At 58.1% G+C, this 15,561-nt stretch overlaps 2 protein-coding genes across 4 annotated transcripts; both read right to left on the bottom strand.

Annotated features, from left to right (window-relative positions):
* Window positions 1-1,524: 1,524 nt before the first annotated feature.
* On the bottom strand, window positions 1,525-8,620 carry LOC128828510 (retinol dehydrogenase 7-like). Of its 3 annotated transcripts, XM_054013237.1 has the most exons (6): window positions 5,451-5,643; window positions 5,375-5,384; window positions 4,355-4,680; window positions 3,494-3,752; window positions 3,029-3,192; window positions 1,525-2,467 (listed from the first exon to the last, which is right to left on the bottom strand). In XM_054013237.1, the coding sequence occupies exons 1-6, from the start codon at window positions 5,626-5,628 to the stop codon at window positions 2,250-2,252; spliced, it is 1,155 nt and encodes a 384-aa protein (XP_053869212.1). In that variant the 5' UTR covers window positions 5,629-5,643; the 3' UTR covers window positions 1,525-2,249. The 3 variants fall into 3 exon arrangements, with proteins under 3 accessions (XP_053869212.1, XP_053869210.1, XP_053869211.1); XM_054013235.1 differs by lacking the exons at window positions 5,375-5,384; window positions 5,451-5,643 and adding an exon at window positions 8,060-8,620 and having other exon boundaries at window positions 4,355-4,772; XM_054013236.1 differs by lacking the exon at window positions 5,375-5,384 and having other exon boundaries at window positions 4,355-4,772; window positions 5,451-5,575.
* Window positions 8,621-10,620: 2,000 nt separating this feature from the next.
* HSD17B6 (hydroxysteroid 17-beta dehydrogenase 6) lies at window positions 10,621-14,821 on the bottom strand. Its single transcript, XM_054012747.1, has 5 exons — window positions 14,679-14,821; window positions 13,664-13,985; window positions 12,851-13,109; window positions 12,288-12,451; window positions 10,621-11,559 (listed from the first exon to the last, which is right to left on the bottom strand). The coding sequence occupies exons 1-5, from the start codon at window positions 14,766-14,768 to the stop codon at window positions 11,339-11,341; spliced, it is 1,056 nt and encodes a 351-aa protein (XP_053868722.1). The 5' UTR covers window positions 14,769-14,821; the 3' UTR covers window positions 10,621-11,338.
* Between the last annotated feature and the right edge of the window lie 740 nt (window positions 14,822-15,561).

The following is a 15,561-nucleotide window of genomic DNA, read 5'->3' as shown; positions in this document are numbered from 1 at the left end:
TCTCCATGCTCACAGTGCATTCCCCGGATGGAGCAGCAGCATCTCCGTTGACTTTCCCCAACCCCTGCCCTCCCTCAAATCAGTTGTCCACGTTTCGGAAAGGGGCGGTGAACGAACTGGAGAGAGAGAGCAGATCAGAGCCAGGAAAATGATCCGGGGGCTTGGTGGGGAGGGGGGAAATGCTGGAGCCTGGTGCAGCGTGATCTGTTCAGCTCTAGACACACGGTGGACAGCTGAGTTGATGATGGGGTTCAAAGACCTTCCTGGGGAGAAAATACCAGATACAAGAGGGCGCTTTCATCTAGCAGAGAAAGGTAGAACAAGACCCATCGATGACTAGATTCCAAGGCCAGATAATCTATGCGGGCAGGGGACTGGACTCGATGACCTCTCGAGGTCCCTTCCAGTCCTATAATCTATGAATCTATAATCTATGAATCTGACCGCCTGCATAACAGCCCAGGTCAGAGAACTTCCCCGAAGTAATTCCTAAAGCAGATCTTAGATTTCAAAATTGCCAGTGATGGAGAAATCCCCCACGACCCTTGGTAAGTTGTTCCACTGTTAAAAATTGACCCCTTACTTCCAGTCTGAATGCGGCTAGTTTCGGAGTCCAGCCATTGGATCGAGTTAGAGTTTTCTCTGCGAGAGTGAGGAGCCCACTGTTAAATCTTTGTTCCCCGGACGGACTGACCAAGTCACCCACTTAACCTTCACTTTGTTAAGCCACATGGTTGGTAGCAAAAATCCCCAACCGCCGGAGACGGGACAGTGGCTGGGGCGGGCGCTGAGTTACGACAGAGAATTCTTCCCCAGGGGTCTGGTTGGTGGGTCTTGGCCACATGCTCAGGGTCTAACTGATCGGCAGATTTGGGGTCGGGAAGGAATTTCCCCCCGGGTCTGATTGGCAGAGACCCTGTGCGGGGGGGGGTTCGCCTTCCTCTGCAGCATGGGGCACGGATCATTGCAGGTGTAACTAATGTAAATGGTGGAGTCGGGGCACCGGAACGGGGAGACCAGGGGGCCATGGCCCCATCACTTTTTACCAGCCGTAAGAGCGAGCGATAGGCAGGAGGGAGCAGGGCAAGTGGGGGGTGGGGCCTCGGGGGAAGAGGTGGTGCAGGGGTGGGGCCTTGGTGGGGCGGGGCAGAGTGGGGGCGGGGCCTCTGGGAAGAGGCGGTGTGGGGGCGGGGCCTCGGGGGAGAGGGCGGTCGGTGGCCCACCCACTTCTGGGGCGCTACCACTGCTCTATCGGAAAAGCTGACCTCTCAAGTGGGAGTTGTGCAGGGAAGAAGGAAGAAAGAGACGTACCCAGAAAGCTGGTGGGATTTGCAAGCAGAGACTCGCCCCCAGCCACAAACCAAGAGGGAACGAATCCTAATGCTGGAAGGAAGCGTTAAGCGGCGCCCCGGCGCGTTGGCCTGTCCTGGCTTGACAGATTTCTGAAGGCTGACGTATGTATCGGAGCTGGTACGGATCCCAGCCCTGTTCTCTTTTGGACTGGAAAAGCTGATGTTACCAGAACGTTTTTGCAACAATTTATTGGCTCTGCGAATAAACAAAAAAGGCCAGAGAGGCCTCTACTAACCCCAGGCCCTAGCCTGAAACCAGTGATTTTACTAGAGTTCAACGCAATTTGATTGATTGTTTCATGTATCGTGGTAAGACCTGGAGGCCCTCACCAAGATAGGGTCCCGTTGTGCTGGCTGATGCACAGATGCAGGTGAGAGACAGTCCCTGCCCCAAAGTGCTCACAGTTTAAACCTGGGAAGATGTACTGCCTGCATTCTACAGATGGGGAAACTGAGGCACGGCAAATGATTTGCACAGTGAGTCTGTGGTAAAGTCAGGAATGGCACCCAGCTCCCCTGAATCCCGCCGCAGGGCCGTAACCGCCTGACCAGCCTGGACCTCTCCTGTGCCTCCCTTTGATTCATACGCCCGGGGCCCCTTCGGCACGGTTCTCCCCGCTGGTGAAGCCCCTGGCATTCCAGTGAAGTAGGAAATGATTAGGACCCAGCAGAAGCTGGTCTGCGAAGGCAGCAGATACCCCCCCCACCCGCAGCAGAACCTCCCCCCTCGCCCTACCTGGCTCTTTCCATTAACCGGAGTATGACACCTGATCAGTCCCACCCCGCTGGCTTTAAAACAAGCAATACGCTGCACCCCAGAAGCTAGTAAGTTACACGGCGAGATGCTGCCGTCTCAACCCTAATATCTCCTCCGGGTGGCTTCACCGCCGATGCCCCCTAGATGCCCTGGGCCGGTTTGGGCTGCCGGAGAGTCAGCAGGAAGTCTTGGCACCAGGCTGGCAAGTAGGAGAGCGGGAGGTAATACAGCTTAGCGTCCCAGCCCCCCGAGTAGCGAGTGTGGGGGTGGCGGGCTGTCAGCGCGTGCTCCATGCAGTCGGTGACCAGGAAGAGGTTGGGGCTGGCCGTGGATAAGAGCTGGAGGAATTGCTCATAATCTGCGTGTGGAAATACAAACGAGGCCGAAGTCAGGCCCGGGGCGGGGTAGACTGACGAGCGGGGAGCGTGTGAGTCCCCCCAGCTTTGGAGTGGCTGCAGAGACTGAAATCAGCCCTTCCTGCTTCGAAACCGGAGCCGAACGTAGGGGAAACGGTCCGGAGCTTCTAGGGCGGCCGTGGTTTGAGCCACCGGAAAGCGCGTGCGTGTACACGCCCACCGTCAAAGCAGGAATAGATCCCGGGACTTAGGAGCTATGGGGCACCACCGGATTGCTACCGGATCAGCGCGGGATCTTGCGAGGATGAGCCTGGCCCTGGGAAACGGGACTGCAGCCCTTCCTCCGCCCCTGGCCACGTATTCAAAGCCGTTGGGCCCAATGGAGGCTTCGGAGAAGAGCCCCACGGGCTTTGGAATGGAAAGGTCCAGCCCCACCCCGTCCGCAGCGCTGCAGGCCCCAAGTGGCTGCGCACCAGCGGGGCTCAGTTTATTCCCCGCCCTCATCCGGCTACAATCCCCCCAGGAGCATCCATCCCCCGCCCCAGTCACCCCCTTGGACTCACAGGTGTCGAAGTAGCGCTGCCCGTACGACTCTTTGATCTCGGCGGGGACCCGGCCCCACACCTCCTGCAGCATGTCTTTCATGATCTGGGTATTTAAGATCTGCGTCCCGAAGGCACCCGGCTCTATGATGCACACCTTGACCCCGAAAGGAAGGAGCTCCCGCCTGGAATGGAACGACGACATGACTACGGAAGCCCCCGCCGAGGCACAGGACCCCCCCAAGGAGTTGCTAAGGCTGGATGCAAAGGGAGTGATGGAAGGTGTCTGGGGGGCAGAGACGGGGGAGTGTCTGGTTATGGGGGGAGGTCCCAGACGCACAGGGTGTGCGGAGGCAGTTTGGAGACCAGTAGGGGTTGCTCTAGGTAGGCAGAGCTTTGCCGACCTTCCCGGAGCACTGAGGTTTTTGGGCCAAACCCATCCCCGGTCAGGACACAACGGCAGACGCGGCTAGCAATGGCTCTCACCGGAGGCTGTCGGAGAACGCCTCCACCCCGTACTTGGCCAGGCAGTAGCCCCCTCCAATCATGGCCAGCCGGCCCATCGTGCTGGCCACGTTGATGACCCGGCCCCTGGCTCGCTTCACCAGGGGCAGGACGCTGAGGGTCACCTCGATGAGGCCGATCAGGTTCACGTTCAACACCTTGACGAAGTCGTCCTTGGTCAGCCACTCGTTGGGGGCCGTGGGGATGCCGATCCCTGCGTTGTTCACCAGGCCCCAGAGCCCTGGGCAGAGGAGACAGAAAGGTTGGGGGTGGCTCATCTCCCAGTCCCTTTCCGGCCCAGGTGCTCAGAGAATCAGGCCCTATCTCCCCTCCTGCCCTCTCCCGGGGGCCCCTGCTACAGAGCCCCAGGGCTGCTCCGGTCGCTGGTCTCCCAGGCCAGGCCGACGTGACCTGCTTCTCAGTCCCAGCATGAGAGCACGGCCGCCTGTCTCGCTGTGATACTGGGGGGGGCAGCAAACCTGGGACACATGGGGCTGCCCCCCCCCAGCTGAGCAGAACACAAGCTCTGAAAGCCCATCTGGCCTGTCGCTGTGCCCAGACCTGCCCGTCTCCCCAGAGGAGTTTGGGGCGGGTGGGGGACGGGCACGGGAAATTCCCCACCCAGCTCTGGCGGGAAATACCCGCCCCCATGAGGCTGCACTTTGCCAACACGACCATCGTCTTTGTGCCCGCCACTGCCCCCACCCCCGGCCCCTCTGCAGCCTCGGGCGAAGGATGGGCAGGACATTAATGCAGGCTCCTGAGACCTCAGGCCGAGGGGGCAGGACACGGACCCAGCCCCTGCCCCGTGCAATAACCACCAGCATCTCGTCCAAGCCGCACCTTTGTCCCCCACTTGTTCCTTCACCCAGGCGGTGGCCGCGGCGATGCTGTCGGTCCGGGTGACGTCCAGGATCACCGTTTGCAGCCGCTCCGACGTCGCCTTCCTCAGCTGCTCCGCGCCCTGCTGGGTGAGACAAGCCGCCAGCACCCGCAGGCCCCGCACGTCCAGCTGCTTGGCCAGCAGGTTCCCGAAGCCGGAGTCGCAGCCGGTGATCAGGACGTATTTCTCCGGGAGGCCCTCGACGCTCTGCCGCTCCCGGTACCATCGGCGGAGGAAGTACAGCCCCAGCAGGGCGGCCAGGTACAGCCACATCCTCGCAGGCGGACTCTGGCTGCAGACAAAATAATCCGAGGACCACTGGGGGACGGCTTGTTTGACCTTCGATGGAGGAAGACAGCCCGAGCTGTCAACGTGACCCTGCGGAGAGACAGCGCTAACCAGTCACCGTTCGTTGGGGGTTCTCAGCCGCAAAGACCCCGTTAGAAATCTGAACTATTTATTCAAGATACGGGGAGGAAAAAAAGGGGGATGTACCAGTGTAAGCCTTTGAAATGCAACGGGCTAAGCCAGGCTTTCTTTCAACCCTCTCCCTTTAGCAATAGAGAAACCCCGTCCGACGGTATTTTTAGATGGCATTAAAGATGCTACCGCCTGTCCTTGGGGGGGGGGGCAGTTGAGATGGGGTGCAGCTGCTGGGGTTGTTAATGTTCAAACCCATTTCCTGAAGGGCCGAACCAGACAGACACACCCGAAAGGGAGAGAGAAAAGCATAGTGAGAGACGCCTCGTAGCCTGGCGGCTGGAGAAAGGCCCGGTCTGATCGGTCGCTTGGAGACCCGGCCCGCTCGTGCCAGCCTGGGGCCGGTAAGGGCCTGGCTTTGAACTGCCCCTCTGGTCCAGTGCTGGAAAATACGCCAGCGAAACCTGCCGCGGGTTCGGCAACAGGAAAGTGACAGGAAGAAAATGGCACCAAAGAGGGCAAGGGAAAAAACTCCCTAGGGAAGGGGTGACAGCGGGAACCTGAGTCTCGCTCCCAGGGACTGTCCAGGATCCAGGAGGGGGTTGTTGAAAAGCCAACAGGAGGGGGAAAGTTTACCTGCTGCAAGCAAGGGCCCCGCGTGCCTTGGATTCCAGCTCCCGCTCTGCTCTGGGGAACTGGCACTTTGGAAATCAGACAGGAAGAGCCTGGCGATTGGTGAAGGACAAACACCTCCCCTGGGAGTGCAGGGGGTCTGGGCAGGAGGCTGGGGCCCGGCTGGAGGTAGGGAGCGCATGCAAAGTGGAGTGTCTAGGGGGCAAAGTCCTGCCTGTGATTTAAAGGGACTGGTTCTAGCCTGTGTGGGAAGCGGTGCTGCATTTCTTGGCTGGAACTACCAGCTCCGAACCCACCGGCTGCCCCAGGGCCCCAGCGGTGGGGCCAGGCGGCCTGAGAGGGACCAGCTGGCAATCGATGGTATTTCTTGGGCTGGCGCTGGCCTCGTTACTGTGTGGCAGAGCCCTGGGAGTCACCCAGGAAAGATCCCACCAGGACCCGACACAGGAGCCCCCCAGTTCTGATATCCTTGTGCAGGCTGCTTCCTCCAGGCCACGGAGAGGGGACCCAAATGGGTGTGTGGGGGGGGTCCTGGAAACAAACGGGTAAGGGCCCTGCCCTAGATTTCGGCCCTGCTGACGGTACAGGATCAGCCCTGCTGGAGCAGAGCGGGGCCAGGGGCTGGGACGGAGTCCCGACTGAAGGGACCTACGCCAGAGCCGCCCCTAGGAATCCCACTGGCAGCTCCGGGACCGTTTCCGGGACCCCCAGAGTTAGAGGCTGGTGCTGTGAAGCAGGAGTGACGTTAGCCCAGCCACAGCTCCTCGGCCTGCAGCAGCCGCCCACCCCCCACCCCCCTTGGCCAGTTCTGTGGGGCTGGGGCGTGTCGGCTGCATGAGGGTCAGGCTCAGCACCGGACCCTGCTCGGGGAGCAAACGAACCCTCTCCCCCACGCTGGGACTGCAGCCCCTGCTATCTGCAGGGAAATCATTAACCCTCCTGCACTCTAGCAAATCTCCGCTTTCCTGGCTCCGGGGACAAGGCCCAGCGCCCTGCCTTGTCCGAGGCCTGCCAGGGTCAGGGGCAGAGCCCAACGACCTGTGGGTCAGGCAGACAGAGCGCATTCACCGCCCCTCCCACGCTGGAGCAAGGCGGGCGCCCCGGGAGAAATTGCTGGCTGGAGAGAAGCAGGCTGCCTTTCCTCCTCGGTGAGCCCCGATTCTGTCTGAGCTCCGGAGTCACTCCAGATTTCACTCAGTGTAAACTGCAGGCGGGAGGCGCCTCCCCACCCTGGTTCTCTACCATTTCCTGCGTTGGCCGTTTATTTTCGTTAAAGTGATGCTGTCTTTACGCCAGCGTGGGTTCGGCTCGGCCTCAGCGTGAAAGTCCCCTCTGCTGCCCGCTTCACAAAGACCAAGGGTAGGGACCACCCAGATAGTCACAGCTCTACGGGCTAGTCTGGGTTATCACTTTTATTCCAGTTACAGTTCAGGTTCTGATTACCCTATCGAGCCCTGCGCCCAAGTTACAAATACAGCCGTCCGGTACTCCCCTCCTCCGGGATATCTCGGAGTCCGATGGCTGCCTGGCCCCCAGGAACGGGGCCGTTCCTGCCAGAGTTTTCCCGTCAGGAATTCATTTTACCCAGTCTGGGAGTCCTCTTTTATCTTGTGCTGCCGGCTACAGCGACACTCTGCACAGGTGCGTGACGGCACCCATCCTCTTGTTCTACAGCGACACTCTGCACAGGTGCGTGACGGCACCCATCCTCTTGTTCCTTATGTGCACTGTGTCCTCCCAGAACAGGGGAGCCCCAGTTTTTCATAGGTCGTTCGTAGTTCCTTTCATTTCTCATTGGCAGTTACGCGTGATGAGAAGCCTGCAGTTCATTTTTGGCACTCCCCCCCTCCCCCCCGTTGGCACATCTCTTCCTGTCAGTTCGTGGCATCGGCTCCTTTTTTGGTCACTTACTCATGTCAAGCATTTCTCAGGCTTCTGGCCTAGTCTGGCTAAGCTGGTATCTTACAGGCGTCAGCCTGCAGGCCTTGCGTTTCAGCCCTGCTTACTTAGATACCTAATGCATGTGTACAGGGACTGTTGACCCCTTACTAAAACCATGGGGGGTGGGGGGGTTGGCTGGCTCCCAGTCCCAAAAGAAAGGGGGAGGGTCGATGGGAAATCAGGACCCCGAGACTGACAGTCCCCAGGGGCAATGGGGAGAGGCCAGCGCTCCAGGTCAGCCTGATTGACAGGGCGGGCAGGCTAATGAGGGAGTCCGGGGGGGGGTCTTGTTCTCCATCTGAGCTGGAATTGCCTGGAAGAGACGGGGGTCCAAGCTGAGCCTGGGAGCAGGGCCGCGCCGGCCAGAGAGGCAGCCCAAGAAGCTGTGGTAGAATGGAGCTGGGGCTGGGGCTGGAGCCGTCCGGAGCCGGGTGCGGTGAGCAGCTGGGGAGAGCGAGGAGGACTCTGGGCAGCGGGCCCAGCACAGGGAGACGCCCCCAGCCAAGGGGCCCTGCAGCCCAGTCGTGGAGGGGATCCTAACCCTGACGGGATGGGGGCAGTGCTGGGAAGGGTCCTGCCACCTAGAGCCAGAGGGCGTGTGGCCATCACCAGAGCAAGTGTCCGACCCGCAGTTTGGTTCTCAGCACCTGTAGCCCAGTGGGCCAACTTACCTGTATTAGATTCATTGTTTTCTTATTCCGCTTTATTCTGCTTAGTAGCAACGCAAGGAACCGACTGGCCTTTATCCTGTAAGATTTGCCTTTAGTGTGAGGCTTGATGCTTGGAACCTTTGGTATAGAGAAACGTAAGTAACTTATAAGTTCTAGGGAACTGAAAGTGACATGTCAGAGGAGGGATTTTGTCCAGAATACTGACATCAGCCACCCACAGAACATCGCTGACACCAGCATGCGAAAGGTTCCGGACAGAACGTCCCACCGCAAAGATACCATGACAGCAAATTGACGTGTATGCTAATCGGGTAACATCAGCCATAGACTAACCTAGAGCAAAACGAACCCCTGAACGGGAGGAAATACAAATAAGGACCTCTAGGAAATAGGCATTGGTCATGGCAGCGGCAGCGTAACTGACTATAAAAGTCACATCCCAGGGGCAGCAGAGAGGTTGAAGAGATGTAGACCTTGGGAGAGGCCACAATGGCAGCCACCGGGGAAGATAAGGACAATGACCGGGATAAAAACCATCATAGTTAAGTATAAAAAATAAGGGTGTGAGTATGAACGTCCAAATGTACTTTCTGTACTATCTCTATTTGCCTTGGTAAGTTGAGATGTGTGTATAAGCTTTGCTAAATTATTAATAAATATATATATTTGTATAGAGAGAGAGAGTTCCTGTCACGTGAGTGTTGCACTTGTGCACATCCGGGTTCCCAAAATTATATAATAAGTTTACAATAATCTTACTGGGCCGAATCGTGGGACAAGAACCTGTTAATCCTCAAGATACAATGCTATAGACCCCCCTTCGGGTCAGCCTACACCCCCCCACTATGCACATTGGTCCAGCACCCCTGGGAGGCACATTGCAGCTGGAGCGAGGGGGCTGCCGTTGCCCTGCGGACGGGGGCTTTGCATCCCAGCGCGTGCAGGGAGCTCGCGTCCCAGCTGCTCTCGATGCTGCTCATGCTCTCGGGGACGCAGGCTCTGCCCTGGTGTGTGTGTGGGGGCGGGGGGGAGGGGGCTGCGTTGTTGTGGGATCCCTTTTGGACCTGGACTCACAAAGTGTCACTCTGTAAAATGGGAGACAGTGCGGCCTACTGGCTAGAGCACTGGACTGGAGCTTGGGAGGGCTGCATTCTATTCCTGGCTCGGCCACTGGCCGGCTGGATGGCCTTTGGCAAGTCTCTTCCCTCCCCCCCCCCCCCCCCCCGTGCCTCAGTTTGCCCATCTGTAAAAAGGGGATCCTGTCCCAACCCTCCTTTGTGCGGTGCTTTGAGATCTAGGGGTGAGACAAGCTCGGTATTATTCCAATGCAGCAAATGCTCCCATCCAAACAAGGAACCAAAAAGCCAAGGGAGGGAGTGAATCAATGGGAAATATTTCTTTATTCGGTGTATGACGGTAGCACCCCACTGCCCCCCCGCCAGGGGGCTCAGTCAGGGACCAGCCCCCCCGCAACCCGGTGCTAGGCGCTGTACGAACACCAAACAAAGAGACACGCCCTGCCCCAAGGAGCCTCCAATCTAAGGCAAGAGCCATCGGGTGGAGGCAGCACAAGGAAACGGGCCCTGGAAGCAAACTAGGTCGGGGGCGCTGCACGCGGTCTTGGCCTGGGCGTTTGCTGAGCTGCCCGCGGTGGTAACAGCCAGCTGGGGCTGAAGGCTGTAGCGGCCCCGGTTGCTTTCCCCAGCCGGTGAGAGCCTGCGCCTCCCAGCCACATGCCTGGGAAGGGAGCTGGCCCTTAACCATTCAACAGAAGGCTCCAGTCCCGTTTAAGAACGCGCTGCCGGGAGCTGTGCTCGTCTGCACCGGGCGGGGTGGGGGCGTTGGCACCGATTCCAGTGCAGATGCCCCCCCCCGCCCTCCTTTGCACCCGGGCCCCTGCTGGATTTCCCGGCTTCTTCCTCTTCCGCCCCCTGCGATGCCCCCTTAGGTGTCTCCTGTTTGTCCTCCCCTGTGACAATACAGTTCTGGCGGAACCCAACTGAGAGTGCCAACTCAGGACAAGTTTCAGAGTAGCAGCCGTGTTAGTCTGTATCCGCAAAAAGAACAGGAGTACTTGTGGCACCTTAGAGACTAACAAATTTATTAGAGCATAAACTTTCGTGGACTACAGCCCACTTCTTCGGATGCGAAGAAGTGGGCTGTAGTCCACGAAAGCTTATGCTCTAATAAATTTGTTAGTCTCTAAGGTGCCACAAGTACTCCTGTTCTTTTAACTCAGGACAAATTGCTCAAACAGGGCAGTTACAGCCCAAGGCTGGGGTTTTTCCACCTCTAAGGCAAACCAAACCAGCCAGACTAAGAGGACTTCGGTCTCACCCCCCGGCTAACCGCAAGTCTCACAAGCAATCTCCTTAGACACTCCAGTTTCCCAGTATCACCACCAGTACCACTAGTATGGGGACAAATGATTATGAAAACCAATACCCAAATAAAAGAAAAAAGGTTCTCCTGATCCCAAAGGACCAAGCCCCAGACCCAGGTCAATATACAAATCAGGTATTACCCACAAATCACGCTGTTGCCAATCCTTTAGAATCTAAAATCTAAAGGTTTATTCATAAAAGGGAAAAGATAGAGATGAGAGTTAGAATTGGTTAAATGGAATTAATTACATACAGTAATGGCAAAGTTCTTGGTTCAGGCTTGCAGCGGCGATGGAATAAACTGCAGGTTCAAATCAAGTCTCTGGAATACATCCCCCGCTGGGATGGGTCCTCAGTCCTTTGTTCAGAGCTTCAGTGTAGCAAAGTTCCTCCAGAGGTATGAAGCAGGATTGAAGACAAGATGGAGATGAGGCATCAGCCTTATATAGTCTTTTCCAGGTGTAAGAACACCTCTTTGTTCTTACTGTGGAAAATTACAGCAAAATGGAGTCTGGAGTCACATGGGCCAGTCCCTGCATACTTTGCTGAGTTACAAGGCTTATCTGCCTTCTCTCAATGGGTCCATTGTACAGCTGATGGTCCTTAATGGGCCATCAAGCAGGCTAGGCAGAGCTAATCTCAGCTTGTCTGGGATGTCACCCAGCAGCATAGCATAATTTTGCCATACAGACAGTATAGAGCCAATATTCATAACTTCAACTACAAAAGTGATACACACATATAGACAGCATAATCATAACCAGTAAACCATAACCTTGTCCTAGACACCCCATTTGACCCCCTTTATACAAGATTTGGGTGCCACTACAGGACCTTGGTTGCAACAATGATCTATATGGTCCCAGTTTATGTCAATAACGTCACATCCCCCCATTTACAGGGCCTGGGCTGGGCGGGGCCAAGTCCAGGTCAGCACCCAGTCCGCCAAGGCCGTGGGCAGGTAGGAGAGGGGGATGTAGAAGAACTGGGCGTCCCAGCCCCCGGAGTAGCGGGTGCGAGGGTGACGGGCTGTCAGCGCGTGCTCCATGCAGTCGGTGACCAGGTAGAGGTTGGTGCTGGGTTTTGTCAAGAGTATCTCTCTGGTGAGCTTGTGACCTGTAGGCAGAGAAGGGGGAGAGGTCAGTCCCATGAGAGAGAGAGAGAGACACACACACACACGGCAGATTTCAGTCCGGAGGGATTCAGCCCTTTGTGGGAGGGGAGGGGGGACTAAGCTTTGACCCCCATGGCTGCAGAGAAATGCTCCGCCAGTTACGGCGACTTTCTGAGTCTGCAGGCAGCCTGTGTCGATAGTGCTGCCCCTATTCAGATCATTGGCGTGTTGACTCTTAAACGTAACGATGTCTCCCTGGGAACTGGATTTCCAGTCAAAGTCAGGGCATAACTGTGGGGAATCCCCTAGTTGGAAGCAACTGACTCTCTGGGGAGAGGCTAAAATCTTCAGAGGACTCAACACCCCCCCCTTAGTCTTAATCTGCCCCGAACTTGGAGCCCGTGCTGCAAAAGCCCTACCTGTGGAGAATCTCCACTAGGTATTAACAGCGTAGGGGCTACCACCCACAACCGCACAGCGAGCATCCGTCCTGCAGAGGGCAGCCTCTCCCCCTACACCCAGCGTGTGAGTTCACTACAGCAACTGAGCGCCCCTTTGCAGAAATTTGGCTGTATTCGAGTAGACGCCCCAGCACAGCAGCTCCGGGGTCCCCGTCAGGGGAGACGAGGGGACCGATAGTTTATGGGCTGGCTGGCTTCTCCCCTCTTCCCACCCTCGGGAGCCTGGCCAGAGAGTCCCCGTCTCCCCAGGACGCCGCAGGGGCTCTCACGGCTGTCGAAGTAGCGCTGCCCGTAGCTCTCCTTGATGTCGGGGCGGGCGCGGTGCCAGCTCTGCTCCAGGCACTCCAGATTGCGCCGGGTCTCCGTCATGGGCGTGCGGAAATAGCCCGGCTCCACAATGGCGATCTTCACGCCGAAGGGCCGGAGCTCGCGCCTGGAATGGGGCAAGCCCGTCACCGCCAGCCACCGGACGCCGCGGATTTCGGGAGCCCAGCACGAGCCTGCCTCCGATTTTGGGAGCGCCCCCACAACTCTCCCTTTGGGAACAAGGCCCAATGCTGGGGCCCCTTAAAATCAACGCGCCTGGAAATCAGTGGCCAGGGCCAGGTTTCCCAAAGCACTAGGGATTTGGGGGGCCGATAGGGGACCCTCAAAGGAGCCTGCTCCCCAGAGGGCGGGCGCTAAGGACCGTCTCTGCGAATCAGGCTCTTTTAAGGGGTTTCAGGGCAGGCCCTCAAAACTTGTGGCCCCCAAATCGCTTTAGAAACTCCTAGCCCTGGGCCTCTCCGCGCTTGGACATTTCTGGGCTGCTCTGGGGGCGGGGGGCGGGTACCTGAGGCTGTCGGAGAACGCCTCCACGCCGTACTTAGAAGGGCAGTAGCCCCCTCCGTAGAAGGCCAGCCGGCCCAGGATACTGGCCACGTTGACGACTCGGCCCCTGGCTCGCTTCACCAGGGGCAGGAAGCTGAGGGTCACCTCGATCAGGCCGACCAGGTTCACGTCCAGCACCTTGACGAAGTCGTCCTTGGTCAGCCACTCGTTGGGGGCCACGGGGAAGATGAGCCCCGCGTTGTTCACCAGGCCCCAGAGCCCTGGGAAAGGGAGAATGAATGAGCATGGGGGGAGGCTGTTCCCCTTCGATCTGAAATCCCCTAACGGCACCAACCTGGCAATTAAACCAATCCCCGTCCTGGCCCCAATCCCCCACGTGTGCCTGGGGCAGCTGCTAAAAGGCCATTTCTCTGTGCGTGGGCAGGGACCGTCCGCGTCGTGCTGAGGTTATCCAGCATTATCCGGCATCACCGTGCCTTGAACGCAGCTGCCACCAGCTCTTCGTCCTGGGCGGAGAAGCACTGGTGCATTGAAACTGGAGTGGGGGGGGAGGCGGACACCCAGCCCCCCCACTCTAAGCCACTAGATCCCACACCCCTCCCAGATATGGGAATAGAACCCAGGAGTCCTGGCTGCCAGCTCTCGCTGCTCTAACCACTAGACCCCACTTCCCCCCAGGATGGGAATAGAACCCAGGAGTCCTGGCTCCCGATCCTTCACTCCTTTCCTGCCTGTCGCATTAGCACAGCCCCAGCCTGTGTGAGCTCAGAGCTGCCCCTGGCAAAGGGGCAGGTGGAGGATTCAGGGGCCCCACCTTTGTCCCCCACTTGTTCCTTCACCCAGGCGGTGGCCGCGGCGATGCTGTCGGTCCGGGTGACGTCCAGGATCACCGTTTGCAGCCGCTCCGACGTCGCCTTCCTCAGCTGCTCCGCGCCCTGCTGGGTGAGACAAGCCGCCAGCACCCGCAGACCCCGCACGTCCAGCTGCTTGGCCAGCAGGTTCCCGAAGCCGGAGTCGCAGCCGGTGATCAGGACGTATTTCTCTCGGAGGTTCTCCACAGTCTGCCGCTCCCGGTACCATCGGCAGAGGAAGTACAGCCCCAGCAGGGCGGCCAGGTACAGCCACATCCTCCCACACTGCAAACCAACCAACCAAGCAGATGGGGCAAGACTTGCACTGAAATGCAGCCAGCTCTGGGGTGGGTCGGAGCAGCTGCTTAGCAGCACAGAGCAACCAAGGAGTGCTTAGAAGCCCGCCTGCAGCAACCACAGGACTCATCTAATACAAGTGGGACTTTACAAGAAACAGTGCCTGGGATTTTAGAATTCAACTCCTTATGGACGTAAAACATGTCTGTAAGCAGAAAAGACGGGGTTGGAGGGTGACAGAGCTTCCAGAGCTCTCAGCTCCCCGCAATGTGTTCAGAACACGGGCCGTATTTTCACTTGCGCTTCGCACCCAGCAACTCCCCCTGGGCCGCTGGAGTCCAGTTTCCCAAAGAGCCCTGCTGCCGACGTGCTGAACCCTGCTAAATTCACCCCCTAAGATCCGGCTCGCTCCTGCTTCGTGTCACCATTGACACCAGCGTCCGACGGTACAAGATCCCACCTGGGGCTGGTGTACAGCCCTGGGCACGGAGGTGAACGCCAGGGGAGAACCCACCCCTTTGATTCACCAGTTGTGCCAGCCTGCGGACAACGGTTCACGTTACGCCTGAAATCTGCCCGAGCCAGCAGCCCTGAGCCAGCCCCTGCCCCCTACCCTTCCCTGTATCCATCACTAACGAGGACACCGGCCGCTTTGCTCCTGTCAAGCCTACAACCAGCTACCTGTGAATGAGGTCTCCGCTTGCCCTGGGTGCTAGCTCCCGCCTGGTCCCCCTGCTCTGCAGCCTTGGACACAGCGAAGGTGAGGAACATACCACGCCCCGTGGAGCGGAGCAGGGCAGAGGTCCCGGGTAGGCGGCTGAGCGCTGGATGGGGCGGGGCATGGAAAGGCCAGGGGGCAAGGTTCTGCCTGTGGTTAAACAAAAGGGTCTTGTCAGTTTGATCTGGCCCCAAAAGGGATTCAGAAAAACCAGCCCGTGAAATCCCAGCGGTGCTGAGTTCCTGGGTGCTCAGACTGGGGGTATCGAAGCCTAGTCCATCGCCGGGGAAGTATGGATGGGCCGGGAGACTGGCTGGAACGGGTGTGTCTAGAGACAGACAGAAGGGAACACCTGGGATTGTGGTGCTTCCCTGAGATTAGGGTCCCAGTGTGCCGAGCGCTGGACGGACCCCCCCTCCCAACTGAGATGGGGGCCCCATTGTGTCTGGCACTGCGCAGCCCTCCCCAGACATGATGGAATGCACCCCTGTATTCACACCCGGCACGCCATTGTAACCGTCTTCGTACAAGGGACGCCTCGGGAGGTATTGTTTGGAAACTCATCCTTTGCTGGTCACTAGCGTCCTGGCCACATAGGCTTGGCAGCACTAGATGTGAAGCGAGACGCTTTCCCCACACGATGTTATTTACACGACATCCAAACCCCACAGCCGAGCCCAGGCAGAAGTCAGCAAGCGGCTCTGTCCTGCGCAAAAGAACGTGTGTTTGCCTTAATTTGCATTTAGGCAGGAAATAGAATCATCAGGTGCAAAGGGGGAAGGAAGGAAACGTGCATGTCAGCATATGCAGGTGAAAAAACCCAGCAGGGAACATCCTTCCACATAG

The sequence above is a fragment of the Malaclemys terrapin genome, chromosome 23, assembly GCF_027887155.1.
Source record: "Malaclemys terrapin pileata isolate rMalTer1 chromosome 23, rMalTer1.hap1, whole genome shotgun sequence".
In the NCBI taxonomy this organism is placed as follows: domain Eukaryota; kingdom Metazoa; phylum Chordata; order Testudines; family Emydidae; genus Malaclemys; species Malaclemys terrapin.
This window is presented reverse-complemented; position numbering and strand designations above follow the sequence as displayed.

What these genes read in the sequence shown, in the direction of transcription:
- LOC128828510 (XM_054013237.1), bottom strand. Translation starts at nt 5,628, where the DNA reads ATGCGCTCCCTACCTCCAGCCGGGCCCCAGCCTCCTGCCCAGACCCCC. An exon ending in GGAACAAGTGGGGGACAAAG is followed by an intron (nt 3,753 to 4,354) that starts GTGCGGCTTGGA and finishes TCCTCTGCCCAG; the next exon opens with GGCTCTGGGGCCTGGTGAAC. An exon ending in GCGTTCTCCGACAGCCTCCG is followed by an intron (nt 3,193 to 3,493) that starts GTGAGAGCCATT and finishes GTTCCATTCCAG; the next exon opens with GCGGGAGCTCCTTCCTTTCG.
- HSD17B6 (XM_054012747.1), bottom strand. Translation starts at nt 14,768, where the DNA reads ATGTTCCTCACCTTCGCTGTGTCCAAGGCTGCAGAGCAGGGGGACCAG. An exon ending in GGAACAAGTGGGGGACAAAG is followed by an intron (nt 13,110 to 13,663) that starts GTGGGGCCCCTG and finishes TCCCTTTCCCAG; the next exon opens with GGCTCTGGGGCCTGGTGAAC. An exon ending in GCAGCGCTACTTCGACAGCC is followed by an intron (nt 11,560 to 12,287) that starts GTGAGAGCCCCT and finishes CTCTGCCTACAG; the next exon opens with GTCACAAGCTCACCAGAGAG.